General features: G+C 40.1%; 1 protein-coding gene across 3 annotated transcripts in view; it reads left to right on the plus strand.

Annotated features, from left to right (window-relative positions):
• Positions 1 to 511: 511 nt before the first annotated feature.
• Positions 512 to 25,840, plus strand: part of SLC39A12 (solute carrier family 39 member 12) — a 95,565-nt gene continuing 70,236 nt past the window's right edge. Inside the window, exons 1-5 of one of the 3 annotated variants that reach the window (XM_043480361.1) lie at positions 512 to 635; positions 1,949 to 2,263; positions 10,464 to 10,745; positions 18,513 to 18,720; positions 25,145 to 25,317. In XM_043480361.1, the coding sequence (XP_043336296.1) occupies positions 2,240 to 2,263; positions 10,464 to 10,745; positions 18,513 to 18,720; positions 25,145 to 25,317 (687 nt within the window). In that variant the 5' untranslated portion in view covers positions 512 to 635; positions 1,949 to 2,239. Of the gene's footprint in view, positions 636 to 1,948; positions 2,283 to 10,463; positions 10,746 to 18,512; positions 18,721 to 25,144; positions 25,318 to 25,840 lie in introns of all 3 variants that reach the window. The other 2 variants (XM_043480359.1, XM_043480360.1) reach the window with 2 other exon arrangements.

Consider the following 25,840-nt stretch of genomic DNA (forward strand, 5'->3'; position numbering starts at 1 on the left):
GATCAAAATATACACAGCTAATTAAAATTTCCCACTTAAATCCCAGGTAAGAATTTCCTCCAGCAAATGCTTTTTTTTTTTTTTTTCCAAAAATGTACTTAAGAATGCCTGAAATTGTTTAAAATCCTGTACCTTATAAAATAAAGCTCTAATGAGCCTGTCTTTTTTTTTTTTTTTAAACAAATCTTTGGTTTGAGTGTGGATAAAGCAGTTATCACAAAATCATCTGAGGAATAAAAGAAATCTTGATTTAACATGAAAACCTTTCCATCCTGTAAGTGAACTCGTTTGACCTAGATCTACCCTTTAAAGGGCAAGTGACTGTAAGAAATTCTAAGGTTGTTCTCAGAATTCTAAGACAATTGGTAAATATTGATATAAAAAGTCGGGTTCATTAGCGACACCGATTTGATTTTCCTGAAAATCGGCCAGACAGAAAGTTCTCACTTTTATCCACCTTCATTGTTACTCTCCATAGCAACTGAAAACTTTTCTGGGCTGAAATAATCCTCTCTAGCTCCCAGCGCACAGTCAAGGAATTTTAAAAACAGAGGACTTTGTAACCACGAAATACCCTCCAAGATTTAAAAGGCCGGAGAGCTCCATATAAATAATCATTTATCTTTCTTCTGAAGGTAAGCACTGGGTTTAGAAATGTTTGTATCATCCTCTGTCATTTTTAAAATGCTAACATAAGAATCTTAAACTTGCTTTCTCTTTTTAAACCATAAAAGTAATCCTAGTATTTTTGTTACTACCCCACAGCCATTTTAGCTCATCTCTGGGCCAAGATCTGCCATGAGATGCTGTTAACATTTTGCATTCCTTAAGCAATCGGTTGAAGAGATTAATATTTTTTTTCCAGAAAGCTGATTGGCTCTAAAGTTGTCCTTTTTACTTCTGTAGTGAGCCCCAAATATGTGGATTTATCATGCTTCATGTGGACTTAAAACTCTCTTGCTTTTCTAAGATAGTTCGTACTTTTAATCAGCTGAAAACTAACCAGTATTTTCTGGACATTACTGTTTTTGTCCTTTCCTTTTAGAAAATCTTCTAACTCAATGTGATATCTGTAATGTGTTCAAATTTATTTTCCGTTTACTTTTATTGACTTACTTCACGAATGAGGCCCATAAATCAATGGGCTAAAATGAGGATGTTTCCTGTCGGGGGTGTGGAGAGATAAATAAGGAGTTTGGGATTAACATATATACACTACTGTACATACAATAGGTAAACAACAAGAATTCCTACTGTATAGTATAGGAAACATAGTCAATATCTTATAATAACCTAAAATAGACAAGAATCTGAAAAAAATATATATATGTATAACTGAATCACTTTCCTATACACTTGAAACTAAGACAGCATTGTAAATCAACTATACCTCAATTTTAAAATGGAGAGTGTTTCCTGCTCTTTTTTTAAAAATTGAAGTATAGTTGCTATACAATGTTGTGTTAGTTTCTGCTTTACAACAACGTGAATCAGCTGTAAGTATAGATATATTCCCTTCCCTCTTGAGCCTCCTCCCCTCACCCCGCTTCCCCATCCCACCCACCTAGGTCATCACAGAGCACTGAGCTGGGCTCTGTGAGCTATATAGCAGCTTCCCACTAATTATCTTTTAATACATCTGGGTCTTCTGACTTGTAGCACCTTTAGGATAGGCAGTGAAATGTATTCTTCCTATCTTTTGACTCTATGTCTAGTTCCCAGAGAGGCAATATAACTCACTTCTTGGCTGTTGTACAGTTTGAAAGTCTAAACCCACCATAGTTTCCTGCCAGTGGGGGTTATGAACAACCTACGGATCCCCTGTTGTTTAGAAACAGCTTGTCACTGCCAATGTGCTTAGCCATCCAGTTACTGAATCCTTTCAAACCTCTTGCAGGCACAATAATTAAAGCCTTCATTTTCCCCCTTTCCACTGACATTCCTCCAGCTACAAGTTGACACCGTGAACACCAACCCATCCTCCTCCATCAAAGCAGACTCGGGGTAGAGGAAGAGTGGAAATGTGCTTCTGGACAAAGCCTTCTGTATCCTGGGTGCCCTTGTTTCTTCTGCTCAGCCTTGATCCCTCAACTGAGACAGAAAAACCCTCAACTCAGGACAGCAGCAGTACTTGGAGTCCAGGGCAACTGACGGAAGTTCTACGGGTTCTCTCTGCTGATGACCCCCGCCCCCTGAACCACTCAAGAAGCCTCATGAGAACATTGCTGGAGAAAACTGGATGCCCACGGAGGACAGACGGAAGGCAAGGAGATTGCAATCTGGTTAGTGTGATAGAATGGGATCAGGGACTGAGCGTGTTCGTGTTCACAAGAGCCATGCATTTCCCAGTCACTTATTTCAGGAAAGCAAAATCAGACGCAAACCTTCCAATATCTGAGTGACCAATGCATTACGGTATAATAACTCCCATATGCTAGATCATACAGTATTCTGCATATGGCATTTAAAGATATGGAGAACTTGTTTTTGTTAAAATGATAGTAAGCCTTGCTACAACCCTTCTGCAGGCTTAGAAGTATGTATTTGCAAGTATACACTATTAGTCCCCTCTTCTTTCTGACTTACTAGTCCTTTATATTGTAGTGACCTTGAATGTGATTGGTTAGATAGATGCTGCTTGTTTTCTGAGGCATATAATACCATTCACTATTTGTCTAACACTAAATTTTTAAGTACTTTCTCCTGAATATCGGTAGGAGTGTTTTAATATTTTGTATCATGGGGAGATAATGAATTGGATGATTGTCTTCTTAAAAATGGGGAATCTGAGCTGCGGAAGGGAAGTGCTATCAGTGGGGCTGAAATGAGATCCAGGGTCCGAGAGGCCAATTTTCCAGCCATTTCCTAGTCTATTAAGTGACTCTCAAACCCTGGCTATCCATCAGCATCACCTGGCCAGTCTTCACAAAATGCCCAGGTTGCAACTTCCTTCTCCAGAGATCAAGATTTCATCTGCCCAGATTTTTTTTTTAAAGATCTCTGCAAGGCACTTTAATGTAAAATCAGAATTAATGTAAAAATCAACATTTAATGTAAAATCAGAATGTCTCCATTGGGGGAAAGGGAGTTTGACAAGAGCATCCCCAGCAGTAAGAGCCCATGTTTTAAAAATGACTGCAGGGATTTCCCTGGTGGTCCAGTAGCTAAGAATCCGGGCTCCCAATGCAGGGGCCTGGGTTTGATCCCTGGTCAGGGAACTAGATCCCACATGCCTCAACTCTGCTGCAACTAAAGATCCTGCATGCCACGACTATAGACCCAGCACAGTCAAATAAATAAAACATTTTTTTAAAATGAGTGCAAACAACAACAACAAAAAACAGACCACAGCATTCTCGGCATCCCTTTCCTAACCGATTAGATTTTTTTCAGGATGCCCTCACAAATAAGTAAGTAAATAAATGAAGACATGACTAAATAAGAGAAGCAAAATCATTTCCCCCCAGAATAAGTTTTGGCAGATTTTCTCAATCATGCTTAGTTCTGAGGGAAACATTTCCTGACCAAGTGTTTTGTTTTTTGTTTTTCATGACAGAAGGGTCTGGCTAACAGAATTTTTCTCTGCTCTGTGCAAACAATAAATAATTCAATAATTAGTAAAACTCCCAAGGGTTCCCAGAGAAAACATGTGTTGTGAGAGGCAGCTCATCTGTGATGACATTAATTTATATATATAGCAACAGAAGACTTCCCACCGGAAATAACTAGGAGTCATATCTTATTAATGTCCTCTGAGAATTTGCTTCAGAGAAATGTTCTCCTCTAATGACATGAAGTGCCTTATTAAGGCTGGTTGAATATTAGTTTAGCAGGGTAGGGGGAGGATGTAAACAGGCAAGATTGTTCTCCATTTTTGGAGGGGGGTGGAATAGGTTGTTTTGTACATTTTTGTTTTGTTTTCTGTGGTATTACAAAAGTAATATCAAATACAAGTGTTTGTCCAATTTAGCTTCTGTTTTAATTAATTCTTATTCCTAGGAAGTGAAACACTGTAACACCTTTACTCTCCGGCTGCTGCTGTTTCTTTTTCTCAGAGACTAAGGTTGGGGGGAAAAAAGGCAAATCTCAGCTTCACCTTCTCAGAAGGATCTAGTTTACCCAAACACCCATGATCTAAGCAAGGAGTCCATGAAATCTGTGTTCATTCACACACACACACACAAACAAACTCGCTTGATTTCACAAATACCCACATTCTGTGCAAACCACAAATCTTCACCTTGTTGTTGAATTTTTTTTTATTTTTATTTTTGTCTTTTTAGGGACTTTATCTATTGAGAGGGTGCCTATCAGAAGTTCTCTGATTATAAAGAGGGCAAGGGGGTGAGATCATGTCCTTAAATGAATGAAAAAAGAGATCAGAGTGTATCTTGAATGTGTGGGGAGGAAATCAGTTCCCAATTTTATTTCAGATCTAGGTAAAAACTGAATTAAAAAAAAAAAACTGATCTGAAGTTTTTGAGAATGCTGTGTGTTTTAAAATAAATCCATTCAAGCTGCTGTCTTTGAAAAATAGACACTCTTGCCTGATTGTGGCTCTTTTTTTTTTCTTTTAATGAGAAGAGTGAGAAGAGGGTTTTAATACATTTAATGAGGGATTAAGTAACTCCAAAAGAATGGATTGCATTTAAGTAAAGATGAGAGCCGGGATCCTGCTTGGGTTTCAGGCATGGTGAAGGGAAGAGAATCTGGTTTGAAGTCAACATTAGGAGCATACCCTTGTTCTGGTACCTTCTACTGTTAAGTCACCGAGGTGCTGATTCCCTCCCCTGGGGGCTGCTGGTGAGATCACATGTCCATCTGTGAATGTATTTAGGAACTCAAACTCTTCTCCCACACGTATTCACGGAAATGTCCAGTACCAACCCCATTTCGGGCTATTGGAGCAGCATTTGTGAAGGACCATCAGACTGGAAAAATCAGACTTTTCCTCAGCATACCTTTCCTGCCTGCCCTTCAGCCTCACCTCAGCTGTCCCAGAGGTTTGTGGTTTTTAACCAAGATCTCCAGGTGATTCTCAGACACAGTCAGAGAGAACTGATGCTTTAGGTCCTGTGTTTAATTTCCTCCCTGTCCCTGATTTCTCAGAACTACTATGGGGTCAAGTGTGAAAAGCATCAAACTTTATCTTGTTTATGGAGCAAGTTTATCTGAACTCTTTTCAGTTAAGACTTTTCTTTCTGTCACTCAGAAATGCCACTAAATCTAGTACAGACCCACAAAAATCTAGTGTCCACCATCAGCTGACATCATTCCAGATCTTTCTTTGAAAGGAAAAGGAAGAAATATAATTTCCCTCTTATTTTTTACAGTCAACTGTTAGCAACCCCCACCTGCCTTCTAAGCAGATCTTGTAAGAACTTAAAGAAGGCAGTAGATTTGCCCATAATTTCAAATAAAATTCTAAATGTCTCTTGGTTTAAAATTCCTAAAGTTTATCCTGCAGGTTCTGACAACTGCTTCATTAGCGTAAAAGAAATATTTCATACAGCTCTTTGTTGCTGAGGCTGGAGCCTGAAATACACAGGCAATGCACAAAAAGGTGAATTAAGCAGCTGGGAGAAGGCAATTTGATTTGGCTCCAGGGTGTCATAGAAAATTTCTACCAAATATCTGTGTAGTCCATTTTACTGAGTAGAAAATGCTTCTTACATTTTGAGTAGTCTTTTTACCAAAGTTTATTTCCCTATAAAGTTGAAAAACTAATTCCTAGAATCTGTGGGTTTTTTTTTTTTTTCCCCCTTTTAAACCTTATGCCTCCACCTGACAAGATTAAAAGGAAATCAGTGGATTATTTCTGAGTGAGTCCATTCTTTTTTAACAAAGAATCAGTTCACTGGAGTCAGAGCCTGGGACAGATCCAATGCCCATGGAGTGCCACTATTTGCAGACTTTTACTAAACATCTTCTCTCAAACCACAACCAAAGCACTTCTGAAAACTGTAACAATGAAAACAAATCTAGTGGTGATGAGCTGAAAATTCCAGTCCCCCCACCAACCTCTAGAGGCCTTCTGTCACATCCGTGCCCAGAAGAGAATCCACATTTTCTTATGTTAGCTCTTCTAACTCTGCCTGCAGTGTTCTTTCCTCAAGCCACAGCCTTCTGCGTTAAGGAAATTTGTCTAAGATTCAAGTGTCAGAGCACAAAGTTTTCAGCCCATGGCCCTTTGATTCACCATTAAGTTTCATTTCAGCTGGACTTAAAAAACTAAAGCAGGGAGTAGGCAAACCTCTGGTCGTTCAAGATGACCACACTCTCTAATCAGACAAATGAAATGCTTCCACAACTTTTTAAAAGCTTTTCAAAGTGAGAAACTGATTTACCTTGCAAGTTGTAAGCATTTTACAAACTAATTCTGGCGTGACCATCTGCATAATATTTTATTTATTTTATTTATTCATTTATTTTTGGCTGTGCTGGGTTTTTCTTGCTGCACACAGACTTTCTCTAGTTGCAGCAAGGTGGGGGATACTGTCTAGTGGTGCAAGGGCTTCTTACTGCAGTGACTTCTCTTGTTTTGGAAGACAGGCTTTAGATGCATGGGCTTCAGTATTTGAGGCACATGGACTCAGCAGTTTCACGCGTGGCCTTAGCTACCTTGTGGCATATGGGATCTTAGTTCCCTGACCAGGGATCAAACTGGTGTCGCCTGTGTTGCAAGCTGGATTCTTAACCACCTGACTACCAGGAAAGCCCAGCTCTTACCCTCTCCTCCACTACCTTGTACCACACCCCTTCTCCCCACCTTTAGAAAGGTCCACAGCAAAAGAATGGAGAAGGAACCATGAGTGGACCAAGGTCTCAGGCAGCTTGGGTGGGATGAAGAGTGGCCATAGACACTGCTGTGTGCGACCAGCACACAGCCACACCTGGGCCACACAAATGTGGTCTGGTGGCCTCACGGAGGTTCTATATGTTCTTGACACTCTTCTTCCCATCTATTCAGTGCTATCAAGCAACCTGAATAGCACTTAAAAGTTGATCAGGGTGAATCCAATCAACCCTCTGGTTATACCATGTTCTCACTGATTGGTATGAGAACCTTACCAATCCCCTAGCCTCCTAACTGACCCAATTTTCCCCTACCAAACAGGAGGGAGAGAAAATTACTGGCTAAGGGGCTGCATAGTAAATACATAGGTGATCCACAGCTGATTTCCATGACACAAAACAAAGGAATGAGAATATAAAGCCTGTCAATGGTAGAGCAGGAATTAAGACTGGGCAGCCACTTCAACTGTGTGGCTTTAAGTACATTACTCACCCTCTGTTAAACTTGGCTTACACATATACTAAGGGTATTCTTCCTCATAGAAGGAAACAATTAGTTCATACTCAATTCTGTGCATACTTAAATCTTTGCATACTGCATATAAATATACCTATTAACTCATTATGCATTAAATAATTGGTCAATTAGTATTCTGAATGCTGTCTACTGTGCAGAAATATTTGGTGGATTATGATATAAACTGGGCACATTTTGTTTTTCCATTTAAAATGATGCAATGTTTCCCCTCTTTGAAAAATTGATTATCCAACACCCTTTCCAGAAACCAGGAGACTTATCCATTGAGGAATGACTCAGTGTGGAAGGTGCTTAGCTCTGTCTTGGACACATGGCTTCCAGTAAATGGTAGCCGTATGAACAATAGTTTTACCGATAGTCTAGCTTCAGGACATTATTTGGTCCAAAGGATTCATCTGACTCACCTCCTTGGGTCCTGGTGTCAGCCCCATACAACAGCTACCAACCCATGGACTTTTCTCTAGGGCTGATGAGGGAACAGAAAAGAGCTGGTGTGGTTTTGGTGGTTGAGTTTAACCTTGACGTTCAGAGTTGCTCTCATTGAGAAGCCTGCGCCTGTTTGCTGAGTTCTTGGCCCCTTGCAGTTGAGTTGGGGAGAGCTTGGAATCTTCCTGGCTTGTGAAGAATGTGATTAATGCTTTGCTTTACAGATGGATGACATGTTTCTTTCTGACTCAGATGGTATTTTCCAGATGTTACCCAGTGGGACGCACAGCAGACATGGAATTAGATCCCCTGAAACTTCCACCTCAGAGAACAGATTCAAAGATGTTAGAGTAGATTATCCCACAGTGGGACAGCTCCCCTGGGGCTCGAGATAGGTATTACTTAATGCCTTCACTCTGAGACTGGTGCCATGTCATGGACTGCTTCTTGGATCCTGGGAGTGTTCCCAGAAGCTCCTCAAGTGTCTTTGAAGAAAGACAGTTCTTGTCTTGCCCGGAAAGCTTCTCTTCCACAACCTATGTGTCTTTCTTTTTCTCATTGTCCCAACACGTTTCTCCAAACACCTTTCTCTGTCAAATAAACTTCTTGATTAGACAAGCCAGGCATCTGCCTGTGGCTTGTGAAACAAAGCATCGTGGAAGCATTTTTAGTACTTCTCAAACCACCAACCTCTCTGTTAATAGCAGGGTGCAGTGATTGAGTCTCAGAAGGCTGCTGACATCAGTTCTCTTAGGTGGGATAAGGGAGAAGCAGATGGTACCCATTAGGTGACACAAGTGGTAAGGAACCCACCTGCCAATACGGGAGACGTAAGAGACATGAGTTCGATCCCTGGGTCGGGAAGATTCCCCTGGAGGATGAAATGGCAACCCACTCCAGTATTCTTTTCTGAAAAATCTCTTGGACAGAAGAGCCTGGCAGGCTACAGCCCAAAGAGTCACAGAGTCAGACACGACTGAGCAACTGAGCACACATATTCCATTTTCACTCTTCTTAAGTGTCATCGTGGTGCTAGAGACTGAGGATAGACCTATGCACAAAGCAGACAAAATCCAGCCTTATTGGGCCAGTTGTCGTCAAGAAAAAATAGAAAATAAACAAGCAGACAAATTAATCTCAGAAGCCTAGTTCCATGAAAAAATGAAAAAATTGTGAATGCTAGAGCTGCCGTTAGCTGCCTCAGCCTGTTAGGCCCTTAATATGTGGTTCATCCCAACTGAGATATACTGGTCAGTGTAAACCACACAGCAGATTTCAAAGATTTAGTGTGACAAAAAGAATGTCAAATAGCACATTGACATCTTTTAGAATTTTGATTGTGTGTTGAAATGATCATATCTTGCATATACGTCTATCTTTCAATAAAATGTATTATTCATATTAATTTCATTTGTTTCTTTTATGGTTTAAGAGGTGGCTACTTGGGACTTCCCTGGTGGTCCAGTGGTTAAAAATCCACCCTCCAATACAGGGCACTAAGATCCCACATGCCACGGGGCAACTAAGCCTGTGTGCCCCGAGTAGAGAAGCCCGTGTGCCGTGACTACAGAGCCTACGTGCTGTAGAGCCTGTCCATGCTCCACGGCTGGAGAGACCCCCGTGCACTGCAGTGAAGACCCAGCACAGCCAAAACAAAACAAAACATGTGGTTACCAGAAAATTTAAAGTGTGCCTAGCCCTTGTAGCTTGCATTGTATTTCTATTGAATGGCACTGTGCTAGAGAACACAGGGCAGGGATGGGAACTTCCAACTTTGGACAGGGTATCCGGGAAGGCATCCCTGAGGAGCTGGCCCTTGAAGCTGAGACCCAGGAAATCAAGGAGGGTAGAGCCTGATGGAACTGACAGAAAGTCACAGAAGCAGAAGTGAAGTGACAGCAGTGGAGAGAGGATAAGATGAGGTTGGCTAGATAGGGTAGGTAGAAGCCAGACTGAAGAGAAAATTATAAGGGCTTGAATTTCATTCTAAATGCAATGGGGCATCACTTTAAAAGCCAGAGTCAGCTGGTTTTAATCAAGGCAGCAAATTGACAGCTTGTGTTACCATAGTTGAAGACAGAAAGACTGCATTTAGGAAATAAGGACTTCCTGGGAGAGCTTCCTTGTATAAAAGTTCAATCCTATACATCTGTGTCTCTTTTTCTGTCTTGCATAAAGACTTTTGGACTCTCTGGGAGAAGGCGATGGTGGGATGATCTGAGAGAATAGCATTGAAACATGTATATTATCAAGTGTGAAACAGATCGCCAGTCCAGGTTGGATGCATGAGACAAGTGCTCGGAGCTGGTGCACTGGGATGACCCAGAGGGATGGGATGGGGAGGGAGGTGGGAGGGGGGTTCAGGATGGGGAACACATGTAAATCCATGGCTGATTAATGTCAATGTATGGCAAAAAACCACTACAATATTGTAAAGTAATTAGCCTCCAACTAATAAATGAAAAAATAAAATAAAATAAACTTATGTCCCCAAAGAGATATATTCCCTTTCTGGGGGACAAATATCTTCAAATGAAAAAAAAAAAGTTCAACCCTGGCTGTCTTACTTGAATTGGGCTATTGAGACTGCCCACTTTTCCTTCCTATTCATAAAATAATAAGCATCAGAGACTCTGTGGTGGTTAATGTTCTGGGACTATTTGTCAAGCTTTCTGTTTATTTTTATTTATTAATTTTTGCACAGTGCTTTGAACCGGATGCCCTGTTACTAATAGCTGGAGGAGATTTCGAGGATCAGCTCAAAGAGGAAGTGATCCAGCGAGTTTCTCTTCTCCTTCTCTATTACATCATTCATCAGGAAGAGATTTGTTCTTCTAAGCTCAACATGAGTAATAAGGAGTATACATTTTACCTGCATAGCCTTCTCAGCCTCAGGCAGGATGAAGACTCCTATTTCCTTTCACAGAATGAGACGGAAGATATTCTGGCTTTCACCAGGCAGTACTTTGACACTTCAAGAAACCAGGTAAAAAAGCCAGAATTGCTAACTAGCTCTGCTGCTAAGATACAGTCTCAGAGCATGATTTTCTGTCACTAATATATTTGTAAGATGCTCAAAAACTTCTTAGAGAGGTAAGTAGTTGTATTTTTTAGTGATCGGATGTTGTAATAATTTAAAATTCTGAGTCTGAAGTGGGGAATGTAACAATTAATCGGTTGTCAGATGAGTTTTAGCCAGAAGCTCCATGGGTGGGTGGGCAGACAGGCCAGGTAAGAAAGCAGCTCTATTCTGATTCCCCCTGAGCACTAGAGTGAATGTGATTCATGGCTTTTGATCAGTCTACAAGGACTGAACTCTAGTAGTGATTGCAGTGTGTCTATTTGCCTTGCCTTCTAGCCAGAGAGATAGAAGGTGGTAAGAGCTGGGAAGAGATGATTTTATTATTAGTTACTTCCCGGAGGATGCAGCTTGCAAAAAGCCTTATTCATGACAGTCAGCACAGACATTATCTCTTTTGTGGCTTTTGATTGGTGCTGCATATATTCAGCGGTCCCAAGTCTTTTCTTCTCTTAAAGCTCCCACTAGTAGGAAACAAGCATCTTGTTGCCTCATTACTGTTCCAGTAAAAGCTGACCTTTCAGTTACCTTTTTGCTTTCTGCTTTGTGGTGGAAAGTTTGAGCTGATAACATTCTCTGAACATGAACTCTTTTAAGCCATATTTTCTTAAAGAATTAATTGAGCCATCAGCACATTTTGAAGAGTGTGGCAGAATGTGGTTTTTTTTCCTCTTGAATTTTAATTGACATGTGTCTTAGTACATTTGGGCTGATAGAATATGTGTCATAAACTGGGTGGCTTACAAACAACAGAAATTTATTCTCACGCTTCTGGAGACTGGAAAGTTGAAGATCAAAGTGCTGGGTAAATTTGGTATCTGATGAGAGGCTACTTTTAGGTTCACAGAAAGTTATCTTTTCTTTGTGTCCTCACATGATGGCAGGAGCAAGAGAGACCTGTGGGGTGTTATATAAGGGCACTAATTCCATTCATGAGGGTTCCACCCTCATGATCTAATCACCTCCCAAAAGCTTCACTTCCTAATACCATCACCATGGAGGTTAGGATTTCAACATGTGAATTTTGGGCATGACACAAACATTCACTCTGTGGCAACATATATTGATAAATTTTAATTATTGACCTCAATTCTGGTTTCTAGGGGTTCAAAGGTATCTCTGCAAACATGCTGCAACTTAATGCTAGAAAACATACCCTCCAATTTGCTGTGAATAGGCTTAATTTCTCTCATATTTGGCAGAACAAATGGAAAGACAGTTTACAAAGGACTTTGTAGATATCATTTCAGTAACTCAAAATCACATGAATCTCAAAACTTTGGCTATATATTTTTTCTATTTCCAATTGAGAAAATGTGTTTCTTTTATAGAATTCAATTTTCTACTTAAATAAGGAGGTGTCCCTAAAGAGAATTTCCTCAGTGCAACATCTATATAATACAAGATCAGTTCAAATTAGCCACTGGGATTTTAGCCTCCTGTGTGTTACTGTCTTTTGATATATATTAAATGCAAATGGAAAGCCAGCATTTAAAGGCAGATGGAGTGTATATATTTAATGCAGACTTCTGGTTATGCAATGCATACTGCAAATACCTGAGTTTCTGAGTGTATGTATATGAGATTAAACATTCCTGTAACAGAATAAGGAGAAGGCAATGGCAACCCACTCCAGTACTCTTGTCTGGAAAATCCCATGGACGTAGGAGCCTGGTAGGCTGCAGTCCCTGGGGTCTCGAAGAGTCGGACATGACTGAGCAACTTCACTTTCACTTTTCACTTTCATGCATTGGAGAAGGAAATGGCAACCCACTCCAGTGTTCTTGCCTGGAGACTCCCAGGGACAGGGGAGCCTGGTGGGCTGCCATCTATGGGGTCACACAGAGTCAGACACGACTGAAGTGACTTAGCAGCAGCAGCAGCAGCATAACAGAATAAACTACTTCAATATTACATGTAGATCTACTTTATTCTTATATTGAGTCAAGAAGAATTGAGCTACTGATGAGTCATAACCCTGTGCTGCACCTTGGAACAACTATCTCATGGAAGAAATCATTGTCTCCAGATCCTGGGTCCTGTGGCCCATGCACTTGGACTTGGGTTCCTCTAGGATGTAGGTCAGTCTGAACTTTTGCAGAAGGCCTCTTGGCACCTCACTGCAGGCTGCTACTCTCTGACTAGAGGATATAAGGTCACAGAAGGTTCTGGCAATCCAGGCCCAAAATGACTAGCAGGTCTTGGTTTGCATAGGACTCAATCTCCTTAAGTCACAGCACTAACAGCAGCTCCAGCTGGGCCTTAACCAGCTCATTAAGAGAGAAAATCTTACTCCATCATACCTAGATTTAGCTACCTTCCCTAATGGTGCAGAGTCTAAACATCCCTTTATTCCTTCCTTCTCTTCCTACTCGGTTTCATCTTCCTGCATGTCTGAATGCACCCACTTTTCTCCATTCTTTCTGCTCTTGCTGTTTCCATGGTAAATGTACCTGGTCTTCCACTAACCCTGCTTCTTATATGGAGCATGAATATTTGTGACCACATCCTAAGGACTTCAGGGATGGAAACAAGCTTTAGAATCTTTCTTTGTCCTCAGTGGCACTTTGAGATGATTACTCTTTTACAGCTTCCATGAAAAACCCACCCCACCTCTATGCTGTACACACTCTGCTATTTTAACTTCTTAAAGTCATGAGTCTTCTGGCTACTTCTCCAAATTTGTTTAAAGTTTGATAACTGCCTCTCAGCCTTCCACACTGCTCCCCACCATAGCTATCAATAGGCTCTTGCCAAACTCACCAATTATAGACTTAAAAAAAAAAAAAAACAAACAGGCTATTGACTACAGTTCTCTAAACCAGCAGTCCCTGACTTTTTGGTACCAGGGACTGGTTTTGTGGAAGACAATTTTTCCATGGATGAGGGTGGGAGATGGTTTCCAGTTTTGTTCACTGCTCACCTCTTCATATGTGGCCCAGTTCCTAACAGACATGAACCACTACCGGTGTGTGGCTTGGGCTTAGGGGATCCCTGCCCTAAACCATAATGGAAAAGAATATGAAAAAGAGTGTGTGTGTATATATATATATATATATATGTGTGTGTGTGTGTATATATATATAACTAAGTCACTTTGCTGTACAGCAAAAATTAACCACAATAGTGTAAATCAACTATATACTTCAGTAAGTAAATCTTATCAGCACTTTCCCCCCATTGTCCTGTATCACAAGGCAACACTGACATAGTAAACCTCCCCTTAGTTCCTTGTTTGATGAACATACTTCCTCCTTCTCACGCTCCTGTACGTGGTATTTCTAAACAGTTTATGTCCTGCTCTGTGCTCTCACTTTTGAAGTCAAGTCCCATCTCCCTGAAGCCCTCTTTCTCTCATTGATTTCTTTCTTTTTTTTTCACCTGTACCACACAGCATGCAGCCAATGCAGGAGACATAAGAGATGTGAGTTTGATCCCTGGGTTGGGAAGATCCCCTGGAGAAGGAAATGGCAAACCACTCCAGTATTCTTGCCTGGAGAAGCCCGTGGACAGAGGAGCCTGGCAGGCTATAGTCTATGAAGTTTGTCTGTATATGAGTGGATGGCTCAAAGAAAAATCTGGACTGGTATGCAGCAGAATTGAAGGTCATCAGTGTTTGGGAGTGCTTGACATTGTGTGTGCATCTCAAGTAACAAGAATATAGTGAGGAGATGGAAAACCATAGTTGGGCCATGGGGGGCACCATGGCAAAGAGTCGGACATGACTGAGAGACTAACACAACGTAGGATCTTAGTTCCTTGACCAGAGATTGAACCTGTGTCCCCTGCATTCAAAAGTGAAGTCTTAACTACTGGACCACTGGGGAACTCCCGTCACTCATTGATTTCTGTCATCCCACATTTCATGTTTTTTTCTTCCCATTTCCATCACACCCATCTCCTGGTTTTCTTCTCACTTGTCCAGCTATTCCTTTGAAGGATGAACTTGACCTGACATCCCTTAAGCCGGGCTTCCCTTATAGCTCAGCTGGTAAAGAATCTGCCTGCAGTATGGGAGACCTGGGTTCGATCCCTGGGTTGGGAAGATCCCCTCAAGAAGGGAAAGGCTACCCACTCCAGTATTCTGGTCTGGAGAATTCCATGGACTGTATAGTCCATGGGGTCACAAAGAGTCGGACACGACTGAGTGACTTTCACTCACACAATGTCAAGCACTCCCAAACACTGATGACCTTCAATTCTGCTGCATACCAGTCCAGATTTCTCTTTTGAGTCATCAACTCATATAAACACCTGCCTTTCAAAATTCTCCATTGGCTATTTCCTTGGCCCTTGAAATTCAATATTAAAATGGAAAATCATTATTTCTATTCCTGAACCTGTTCTTTCTTGGATGTTGCTTATGTAGCTCTTGAAATAGTCTCTACTTTGGCTTGTGTGACGCTGCACATTCCTGTTTTTCTTTCTCTCTGACCCCATTTTCACCTATGCAGTCTCATCTCTTTCTCTGTGTAGATTTTTTTTATTCCTATGTATACGTTTTATCTCCATAATTTATTTTATAACTTGAAGTTTGCACCTCTTATTTCCCTTCACCTATTTCACCCAATCTCCCACTCCATCTCCTAGGACAGTCATCAGTTTGTTCTCTATTTCCATAAGTTTGTTTCTGTTTTGTTTGGTTCACTTGTTTTTTAGATTTCATTTATAAATGAAGTCATAGAGTGTTTGTCTTTGGCCTCCTAATTTACTTCACTTAGCGTAATGCCATTTTGTTGCAAATGGCAAAATTTCATTTTACTTTATGGCTGCATTATGTTTCTTTGTACATGTATACATGCATACATGCTCAGTTGTGTCTAACTCTTTGTGACCCCATGGACTGTAGGCCGCTAGGCTCCTCTCTCCATGAGACTTTTCAAACAAGAATACTGGAGTGGGCTGCCATTTCTTCTTCCAGGGGATCTTCCTGACCAAGGATTAAACCTGCATATCATGTGTCTACTGCTTTGCAGGCAGATTACCTGCTGAGCCATCAGGTATATACACATATACCACATCTTCTTTACCTATTCATCAATCAATGGATGTTTAGGTTTCTTCCATGTCTTGCCTATAGTGCTGAAGCCACTATGGAAAACAGAATGAAGCTTCCTCAAAAAAAAAAAACTAGAACTACCAAATGATCTAGCAACTCGTACTGAGTATTTACCCAAGAGAAAAAACCTAGCAATTCAAAAACAACCCTATGTTCACTGTGTGTAGATCTTAAGCATTAATACTCTTTCAGGCATGATCTTAGCCCCCCGTCATTCCCTATGCTTCCTCCAGGGTAGCACATCTATACTTAAAGATGACTCACAAGAGTGTATCTCCATCTCAGACACTCCTGTGAACTCCAGACCCACATAAGCTATTCAGCATCTTTTCTTAAAGGATATGGTAAAGGCACCTCATACTTAAAATATGACCACAAGTCAACCCAGTGAGACCCAGTCTCTATGTGTCACTTCATAGGTCAGCAGATAAATGTTGAACTAGAAATTTTATTTTCTAAATTCCTTCCACCTTTATATCTAATATAGCTCCAAGTCCTACTGCTATTTCATCCTGAAGAGATCCATAATCTGATGACTTTTCTCCAATTATCACCATCACTGTTTTTTACCTGGACTGCTGTAATAGTCTTCCAACTGTGCTTCTAGGAATCACAGATTCCCTTTCCAGTCTATTTGTTCTCCACCATGTAGCCAGAGTGAATTCATCAAAACACACTAGTCCTGTAGTCCTATTCCCATCCCTTGCTCAAAATTCTTCTTTGGCTTCCAGTTGATTTCAGGATGTAGGGCAAACTCCATTTCATGCCAATAAGCCTTTAGCCTTCACCATGGTCCCCTCTTCTAAGGTTGCTCAGCAATAACGTATCCGCTTGTGAATGCAGGAGATGCAGGAGACAGGAGTTCAGTCGCTGGGTCAGGAAGATCCCCTGGAGAGTGAAATGGCAACCCACTCCAGTATTCTTGCCTGGAAAATTTCATGGACAGAGGAGCCTGGTGGGACACAGTCCATGGGGTCACAAAGAGTTGGACAGAACTGAGTGATTGAGCACACACACACACACACACACACACACACACACACATCCACTTGACAATGATTCAACTAGTAGATTCACTTATTCTTTATAAAAATTGTGAGATGGGTGATGACCCACATTTTTGTTTTGGATCCTTCTTCTTCCCTTTGTATCTTACCATTGGGGAGAACCTCTCTTTGGAGTTGAAAAGAGAATCCATGTCATCACTAGCCTATGGCTGGAGTAAGTTTTGGTCGGTAAGGAGGAAGCTGAACCAAGTAGTTGAAGGCAGATGTGAAAGGGAGCATGCTCTGTGATCATATAAGACAGCAGAGTCAGCTTGAAGTCAAGGTCAGGAATATAGATTTGAATGTTATCAGCCTTCAGGCTGTACTTGAAGCTGGAGAAAAACAGTTCACCAGTTGAAAGAATGAAAGTTCAACGTGCACCTTAGATTTGGACTTAGACCTATGGTATTTTAATTGAGATCACACCTGTTCTCAGGACAAATGAAGCTCAGATTCTTTATGTCTCATCACAGAAAGAATTCAATGAGAGACAAAGTAATAGTTAAGAAGTGGATTTATTTAGAGAGAAACATACTCCACAGTGTGGGCCATCTGAGGATGTAGGCACCAGGGTGTGGGGTTGTCAGTTTTTATAGGGCTGGGTAATTTCATAGACTAATGAATGGAAGGAGTAGTCCAGCTATTTTGGGGAAGGGGTGGAGATTTCCAGGAATTGGGCCACTGCCCACTTTTTTACCTTTATGGTCTGCCTTAGAACTGTCGTGGCACCTGTGGGTGTATCAGTCAGCTTGCTGAGTGAGACAGTGAGTATATACTGAGGCTCAAGTTCTAGAGCAAGTTGACTCATCTGCCATCTTGGACATATTTGATTCTAATCAGTTTATGTCATGTCCCTCCTGTTTCACAAGTAGTCAGGGCCAGAGTCTCATTGGAGAAAATGCATCTTTAGATGAATAATGAGGAAGATTAGATAGGTAAGAACCACTGAGATGGGAGTTGAAAAATTCCGTGTCATGGCAGATGAAAGAAACAAGTATTTTCCAAATAGAGTTCTATCTGAGACTAGAAAATGATGCTAGGCTGTGCTGTGCTGTGTTCAGTTGCTCAGTCATGTTCCAGTCTTTGCAACCCCATGGACTGTAGCCCATCAAGTTTCTCTGTCCGTAGGATTCTCCAGGCAAGAATACTGGAGTGAGTTGTCATGCCCTCCTCCAGGGCATCTTCCCAACCCAGGGATCAAACCCAGGTCTCCCGCACTGGGTGGATTCTTTACCGTCTGAGCCACCAGATCTTCTTCTTCTTCTTCTTCTTTTAATTATTTTTGGCTGTACTGGGTCTTCGATGCAGTGCATGTATGGGTTTCTCATTGCAGTGACTTCTCATGTTGTGGGGCACAGACTCTGGGGCCTGAGGGCTCAGCAGCTGTGGTGCCCAAGTTTAGTTGCCCCATGGCAGGTGGAATCTTCCCAGACCAGGGATTGAACCTGTGTCTTTTGCATTGGCAGGCAGATTTTCAACAACTGAACCACCAGGGAAGTCCCTATAGATTTTCTAATCAAAATAGCTTCAGAAGTTAACATTTCCTTTTTACTTTGTGTCTGATTTCAGTGTATGGAAACCAAAGTGCTGCAGAAAAAATCTGGAATCCTAAGCAGTGATGGTGCCGATGAAAACACCCTTCCCCGGTTGGCAGCAACAATCATTGCTTTGTCCCTCCAAGGCGTTTGTCTGGGACAAAGAAACTTGCCTCCCCCAGACTATTTTACAGAATACATTTTCAGTGCCTTGAATAGTACGAATACTCTTCACCTATCCGGTAAGGATGCTTTTCATGAATTTCATTTCCAAGTCACAACTGCTAAATATAAAATGTGGCAAAAACAAAGGCGGAAGCATTGTGGTGACCAAGTTTGTTCAGGTATGTTTTAAACACCCTTTTAATCTCAGCTTGTTGTGAGGCAGCCCAGGGGGCCTTGTCAGGGCAAACATGCTATGACATCTGTGGGGTGAAAAGGCAAAAAAAAAAACAAAAACAAAAACTCAGCACCTTTGAACAGGGATGATGAAATTGTGGGTAGAGGGTTGAAGGGAGAGATTTTTATGATCTGTTGCTAGTACCAATTGGGACGTCCCAGGGGGCTCAGTGGTAAAGAATCCACCTGCCAATGCAGGAGATGCAGGTTCAATTCCTGGGTCGGGAAGACCCCCTGGAGGAGGAAATGGCAACCCACTCCAATATTCTTACCTGGGAAATCCCATGGGCAGAGGAGCCTGGCGGCCTACAGTCTGTGGGGTTGCTAACAGTTGGATGTGACTCTGCAAATGAGGGCACCCTAGTACTACTATCTCTTTTGGTATAAAGTGCTGGGCAACAGGTGACAAAGTATCTGTAGAACAGAGGTCCCCAGCCTCCAGGATCTAAGCCTGATGATTTCAGGTGGACCTGATGTAATAAAATAATAGAAATAAAATGCACAATAAAAATAATGTGTTTGAATCATTCTGAAACCACCTCCTCCCTCCCACCTCTCTCCCCCTCCACTCCCCACCACCTGGTCCCTGGAAAAATTGTCTTCCACAAAACTGTTCTGTAGTGCTAAAAAGGTTGGGGACTGCTTGTGTAGAAGGATAAAAGGGTATTCCACATGGTACAAGAGGCTTGGTAGCAGTTTGCTTGGAACCATAAAAGTAAGTCGTGTCGTGTTAAACAGACGGCCTGGCTGCATTTGTGACTGCCAGCGTTTTAGGGATCTGAGATAAAATAGGACATCATGGAATGAAATCAGAATGTGTGTTCACACATTTCTTTGTACTCAACAAGACATTAAGAGTGAAATGACTTAATTTTTTCATCTGCATTAGAACGCCCTGCTTTCTGCACACACCAAGGGGACTTGATGTGTCACTTCATAGCTGGTGCTTTTGCCAACATATTTCCTCTTGGGAAGTCACAACACAGAAGAGAAATACAAATTTTCCAAGACGCCAGCAGCACACTCATGATCTAGATAAATCTTCCAACTCTGAAAGGGATCAAGAGCTAGGAGTCATCCAAATTTGCGCAGAACTTTCCCTGACTTGTTTGTATAACCAGTTGAATGACAGATGTGTTTTTCTGTAATTCATTTTATGTGCTTTAAGCCAACAGTCCCCAACCTTTCTGGCACCAGGCACTGTTTCGTGGAAGAGAGTTTTTCCACGAACCAGGGGAGGGGGATGGTGTAAGGATAATTCAAGGGCATTACATCTGTTCTACACTTTATTTCTATTATTATTACCTCAGCTCCACCTCAGGCATTAGATCCTGAAGGTTGAGGACTCTTGCTTTGACTTGTGAACACAGAGGGGGACAGAGAGGATGGACAAATGGAGAAAGTAGCATGGAAACATATATATTACCATATGTAAAATAGGCAGCCAGTGGGAATTTGCTATATGACCCAGGGAGCTCAAACCAGTGCTCTGTGACAACCTGGAGAGGTGGGATGGGATGGGAGGTGGGAGAGAGGCTCAAGAGGGTGGGGACATATGTATACATATGGTTGATTCATGATGATGTATGGCAGAAACCAATACAATATTGTAAAGCAATTATCCTTCAATTAAAAATAGACTAATTAAAAAAGAAAGAAAGGAAGAGAATCTTTATTAAGATGAAAGCTGAAGTATCAGTCAGTTGTGTTACCTACCTGTCATCACTAGGACAGAGACCAGGGGAAAGCATGCTGTGCTGAGAATGATTTTGATATAGGAAACAGGAATTACGAAATTCAGATTTTGGGTGATTGAGTTTTAGCAGGACAGTTTCCATGTCAACCAAAGGAATGCAATTACTCCACTTTTCAAATAAAACTTTGTGCCACTTGAAGGCTCAATCACTGGAGTACAGAAGATGGTTAGAGGCAAGCAGTACTGTAAGATCAAGGCGAGCTGTCTGCATATGAAACCATCATGGACCTGGGATAAAAAACCCACACAATGTTTGTGAGAGATGTTCAGTATCACTCATTTGGGCACAAAGCAGTCCTGTTTGCATTTGAGAACTCAGAATTCCCTCCCATCTCAGTATAATTAGATGCTTATTCCAGAGGCCCTGAGGCATTTTTCTAAGAGCTGCCTCTGAGCTAGGGCCCTATTGACACTGATTGCATTTTGGAGTAGGAGGAACAAAAGTATGCTATTTTTACATGGTTTTTTTTTAATGTTTTTATTATAGAGATTGTCAAATATAAATAAAAGTAGAAATAATAAAACAATGAACTCCCATGTTCACAGTCCCTGCCTCAACAAGCAACAGCAATCTGGATAATCTTATTTTATATGTGCCTCCATTCTCTCCCGTTACTTGATTGTTGTTCAGTTGCTCATCCGACTCTTTGCGACCCCACAGACTCTGGCATGCCAGGCTTCACTGTCCTTCACCGTCTCCTGGATCTTGCTCCAACTCATGTCCATTGAGTTGGTGATGCCCTCCAGCCATCTTGTCCTCTGTCATCCTCTTCTCCTGCCTTCAATCCTTCTTAGCATCAGGTCTTTTCTAATGAGTTGGCTCTCTGCATCAGGTGGCCAAAGTACTGGAGGTTCAACTTCAGCATCAGTCCTTCAAATGAATATTCAGGATTGATTTCCTTTAGAATTCACTGATTTGATCTCCTTGCAGTCCAAGGGACTCTCAAGAGTCTTCTCCAATACCACAGTTCAAAAGCATCAATTCTTCAGTGCTCATTACTTGATTATTTTGAAGCAAATCATCAACCTGTTGGTATTTCTGTATGAATCTCTAGAAGAGAAGGCTTTTTTTTTTAAAAAAAAAAAACATCTATTAGCAGTATCACAACTGAAAAAGTGAATGATTCTATAATGTTCATATTTTTCAGCTCTAAAAAAATATTTTCATTTTTAATTGAATGAGGATCTAAATAAGGTCTATAAAATGTGAATTGTTAATATGTCATTGGAGCTTTTTTCAAGGTGTCATGCCCTTCCCCTCTACTATATTTTGTGGCAATTTTTTTTTGTTGGAGAAATGTGCCAGGACTGTACTGTTTTATGTGTATCAGCTTTATAGTATATTTTAATTTCTGGCAGATCTAGCCTTCTTCATTGCTCTTCTTTTCAGGGTTTTCCAGGCTTGTTCATTCTTATAGACAGATATCACCTAACTTAAATTCTGGGGAATAAAAACCTTGTGATAAGACCATTCTAATTGTGAAAAATTTACAAAATAACTTAGAAATGATATTTACAAGATGTTACATTTTTAAATCCTACAGTATGTCTTCCTATTTGTTCATGTTCACATGTCTATTTTGTGGAGTGTTTTATCATTTCCCTCACACAGGTTTTAGACATTTCCTGGTACATTTATACCTAGGCATTTAACTTTCTTTTTGTATCTCTCAACTGGGATCCTCTCTTTCATTACAACTTCTAACTGGTTTTTTTTATCCATATGAAAGTTAGTGACTTTTTTAGATTAATTTTGTAACTCACTCCATGATTAAATCTTTCATTTTATTTTTGCCCTAATTATTTAGAGTTTTCAGATATATAATTATACCATCACCAAATAGATATAGTATGCCTCTTCTTTTTCAATTCTTGTGTCTCTATTTTCTTTGTTACCTGATTATACTAGTTAATAACCCCAATATAAAAATGGTGGATATTTTGAGAATGAACCTTTATCATGTTTTTGACCTTGAAAGAAAACCTTGTAGTGTTTCCTCATTGAGTTTAGAGAACATATGATAAAAAGTATATATTATAGTCTTTTATATGAATCCATATATTTACATTTCTAGTATTCTTCATTTCTTCCTGTGGACTCTTTACCATTCTGGTCATTTCTTTTTAGTCTAAATAACTTCACTTAGTCTTTCTTGTAAGACAGGTCTGCTGTCAATAAATTCACCATTCATTGTTTATCTGGGAATAATTTTATTTCACCTTTGTTTTTGAAGAGTTGTTTTGCTGGGCATTAAATTCTTAATTGACAGTTATTTCTCTCAGTATTTTGAATATCTTATTCCACTACTTTCTGGCCTCCATTGCTAAGATGATAAGTTAACTGTTAATTGTATTGATGCTCCTTTGTATGTGATGAGTCAGTTTTCCATTACTACTTTCAAGATATATTTTTGTATTTGACTTGTTTTTCATATTTATCCTATTTGATGTCTGATGAACTTATTGAACATGTATATCAAGGTTTTACATCAAATTGAGAATGTTTTTACCTGTTATTTTCTTCAATATTTTCTTCTACTTCTTTCTCTCTCTCCTCTCCAAGTGACTGCCATTGCATATAGGTCAGTGTATTTGCTGTTTCCCATAGCTCTCTGAGACTTGTTCTTTTTTCTCTTTCTGTTCTTCAGAGTAGATTATTTCTATTAATTTATCTTCAATTCAGTAATTGTTTCTTCTGCCATCCCAATATGCTGCTGTGAATTTTTCATTTCACTTATTCTATTCTTCTAGTCCAGAATTTCTATTTAGACTTTATATAATTTTGATCTCCTGATTAAAAGTTGCTATTGGTTAGTTTACTGTTCTTATACATTCCTTTAATTTCTCAAATATTATTTTCTTTAGTTCCTTGAACATACTGATGATCGCTGCTTTGAAGTCTTTGTCTGCTAAATCCAACATCTGGGAAATCTCAGGGGCATATTTATTGACTGTTTTTTTCCCTGACTCTGGGTCCCACTTTCCCATTACTTTGTGGGTCTCATAATTTTTTTTTTCAAACTGGCCATTTAAAATAAAATTTGTAGCAACTCTAGCTTGTAATTTTCCTAATACTGATGGTAACATTTAGAAAATACCAGAAATATATTTTTATAAGTAAGAAGATGAATAAATCTGAAGCAATTCACCATTATATTTATTCAGCTATTCTCTGTGTCAGTCAATTTTTAAAAGCCTACATTGTAGCAAGGGAAACTAAGCTACAATCTATAAACTGACAACCATACCACAGCTGCCTTAGAAAACGAGGTCTATTTTGCCCCTGCAATCTCAGCTCCTTTTAAATACCTATCTCTTTCCTTAAAAAACTGGAAATAGAACTGCCATATGACCCAGCGATCCCACTCCTGGGCATACACACTGAGGAAACCAGATCTGAAAGAGACACATGTACCCCAATGTTCATCAAAGCACTGTTTATAATAGCCAGGACATGGAAGCAACCTAGATGCCCATCAGCAGACGAATGGATAAGGAAGCTGTGGTACATATACACAATGGAATATTACTCAGCCATTAAAAAGAATTTGTTTGCATCAGTTCTAATGAGATGGATGAAACTGGAGCCCATTATACAGACTGAAGTAAGCCAGAAATATAAAGACCAATACAGTATACTAACACATATATATGGAATTTAAAAAGACAGTAATGATAACCCTATATGCAAAACAGAAAAAGAGACACAGATGTACAGAACAGACTTTGAACTCTGTGGGAGAAGGCGAGGGTGGGATGTTCTGAGAGAATAGCATTGAAACAAGTATACTATCAAGGGTGAAACAGATCACCAGCCCAGGTTGGATGCATGAGACAAGTGCTCAGGGCTGGTACACTGGGAAGACCCAGAGGGATGGGATGGAGAGGGAGGCGGGAGAGGGGATCGGGATGGGGAACACATGTAAATCCATGACTGATTCATGTCAATGTATGGCAAAAACCACTACAATATTGTAAAGTAATTAGCCTCCAACTAATAACTAATAAAAATAACTAATTTTTATTAGCCTCCAACTAATAAAAATGAATGGAAAAATAAAAATAAAAAAATACCTATCTCTTTCCACATTAAACATTTAAGAGGATATCATTAGATTGACTTTACTTTAAAATCATAGTTAATGTACTAAGGATGTATGGTGCTTAAAGGGAATAGAGTTTCTAAGGATTAATTCGGTTTCATCCTTTGTTTTCATTTTTATAGGGGACACCTAGAAAAAGCATTAGCTGACTTACCAGAAGGCATGCCATTGATGGAATGGCCCATTTCATCATGGTTCAGCTCTAAAGCTTAGGCAAGATGTTGTGAGGGAATCAATATCCATGTGAAGTATAAATGTTCTTCATTCTTATTCAGAATAATTTCTTGGCTTTTCATTAGAACTTAGAAATTTACTTAGTAACATATCTATGCTGTGGCCATGTGAAATTGTGATTATTCTTAAACTGGCTTGTCTATTCTGACACCAAATTTTGTATGAAATTTCTAGAACTAGACAAGCTCCTCAACACTCTCTGGACTAAAAGTACCTGTATCAGAAAAGATAAAATCCATCAGCTTAGAAGGAAACAAAACAGCCTAACAATTCATGATGGAGACTACCCTAATCTATCTGTATCCATGGACCCAGAATCAGAAGATGGTCCAATTTCCTGGGATCAGGTATTGTCATTATTCCTCTTGTGTCATTGTACTGTCAAAGGAAGCAACTGTGAACATTCTCTAAGTGTTGTAGAAAACTTCAAGGGTAATGTAGATTTCCTTAAATGTAAAAATATTCTATTTTCCACAGTGTAGTCAGGGATTTTTCCTTTAACAAGTATATCTCTGCAGATTTAAAACTTGAGGCCAAAATATTTAGGAGAATGGTATATATTACTCTTTCCTTCATCCTGAATTCATGAATAACTCAGTAAACATGCGACCATTTATCAGTCACCATTGTGTGCACTAGGGGTAAAGAATTGAACAAAAACAGGCACAGTTCCTATGGAGCTACCAGGATAGTGGGTGGATATAGACATACAAAAACAATCATGAATGAATGCTTCAAATTTAGATTCGATTATGATGAGATTACTTTGCATTGTGAGCAACAGAGAAATATTTGTATAGTAGGTGGCACTGAGAAGGTTTTTGAGAAAAGGTGGTATATGGGCCTATAAATATATTCTTATTCTTACTT

This window comes from Cervus canadensis, chromosome 10 (genome assembly GCF_019320065.1).
Source record: "Cervus canadensis isolate Bull #8, Minnesota chromosome 10, ASM1932006v1, whole genome shotgun sequence".
Taxonomy (NCBI): domain Eukaryota; kingdom Metazoa; phylum Chordata; class Mammalia; order Artiodactyla; family Cervidae; genus Cervus; species Cervus canadensis.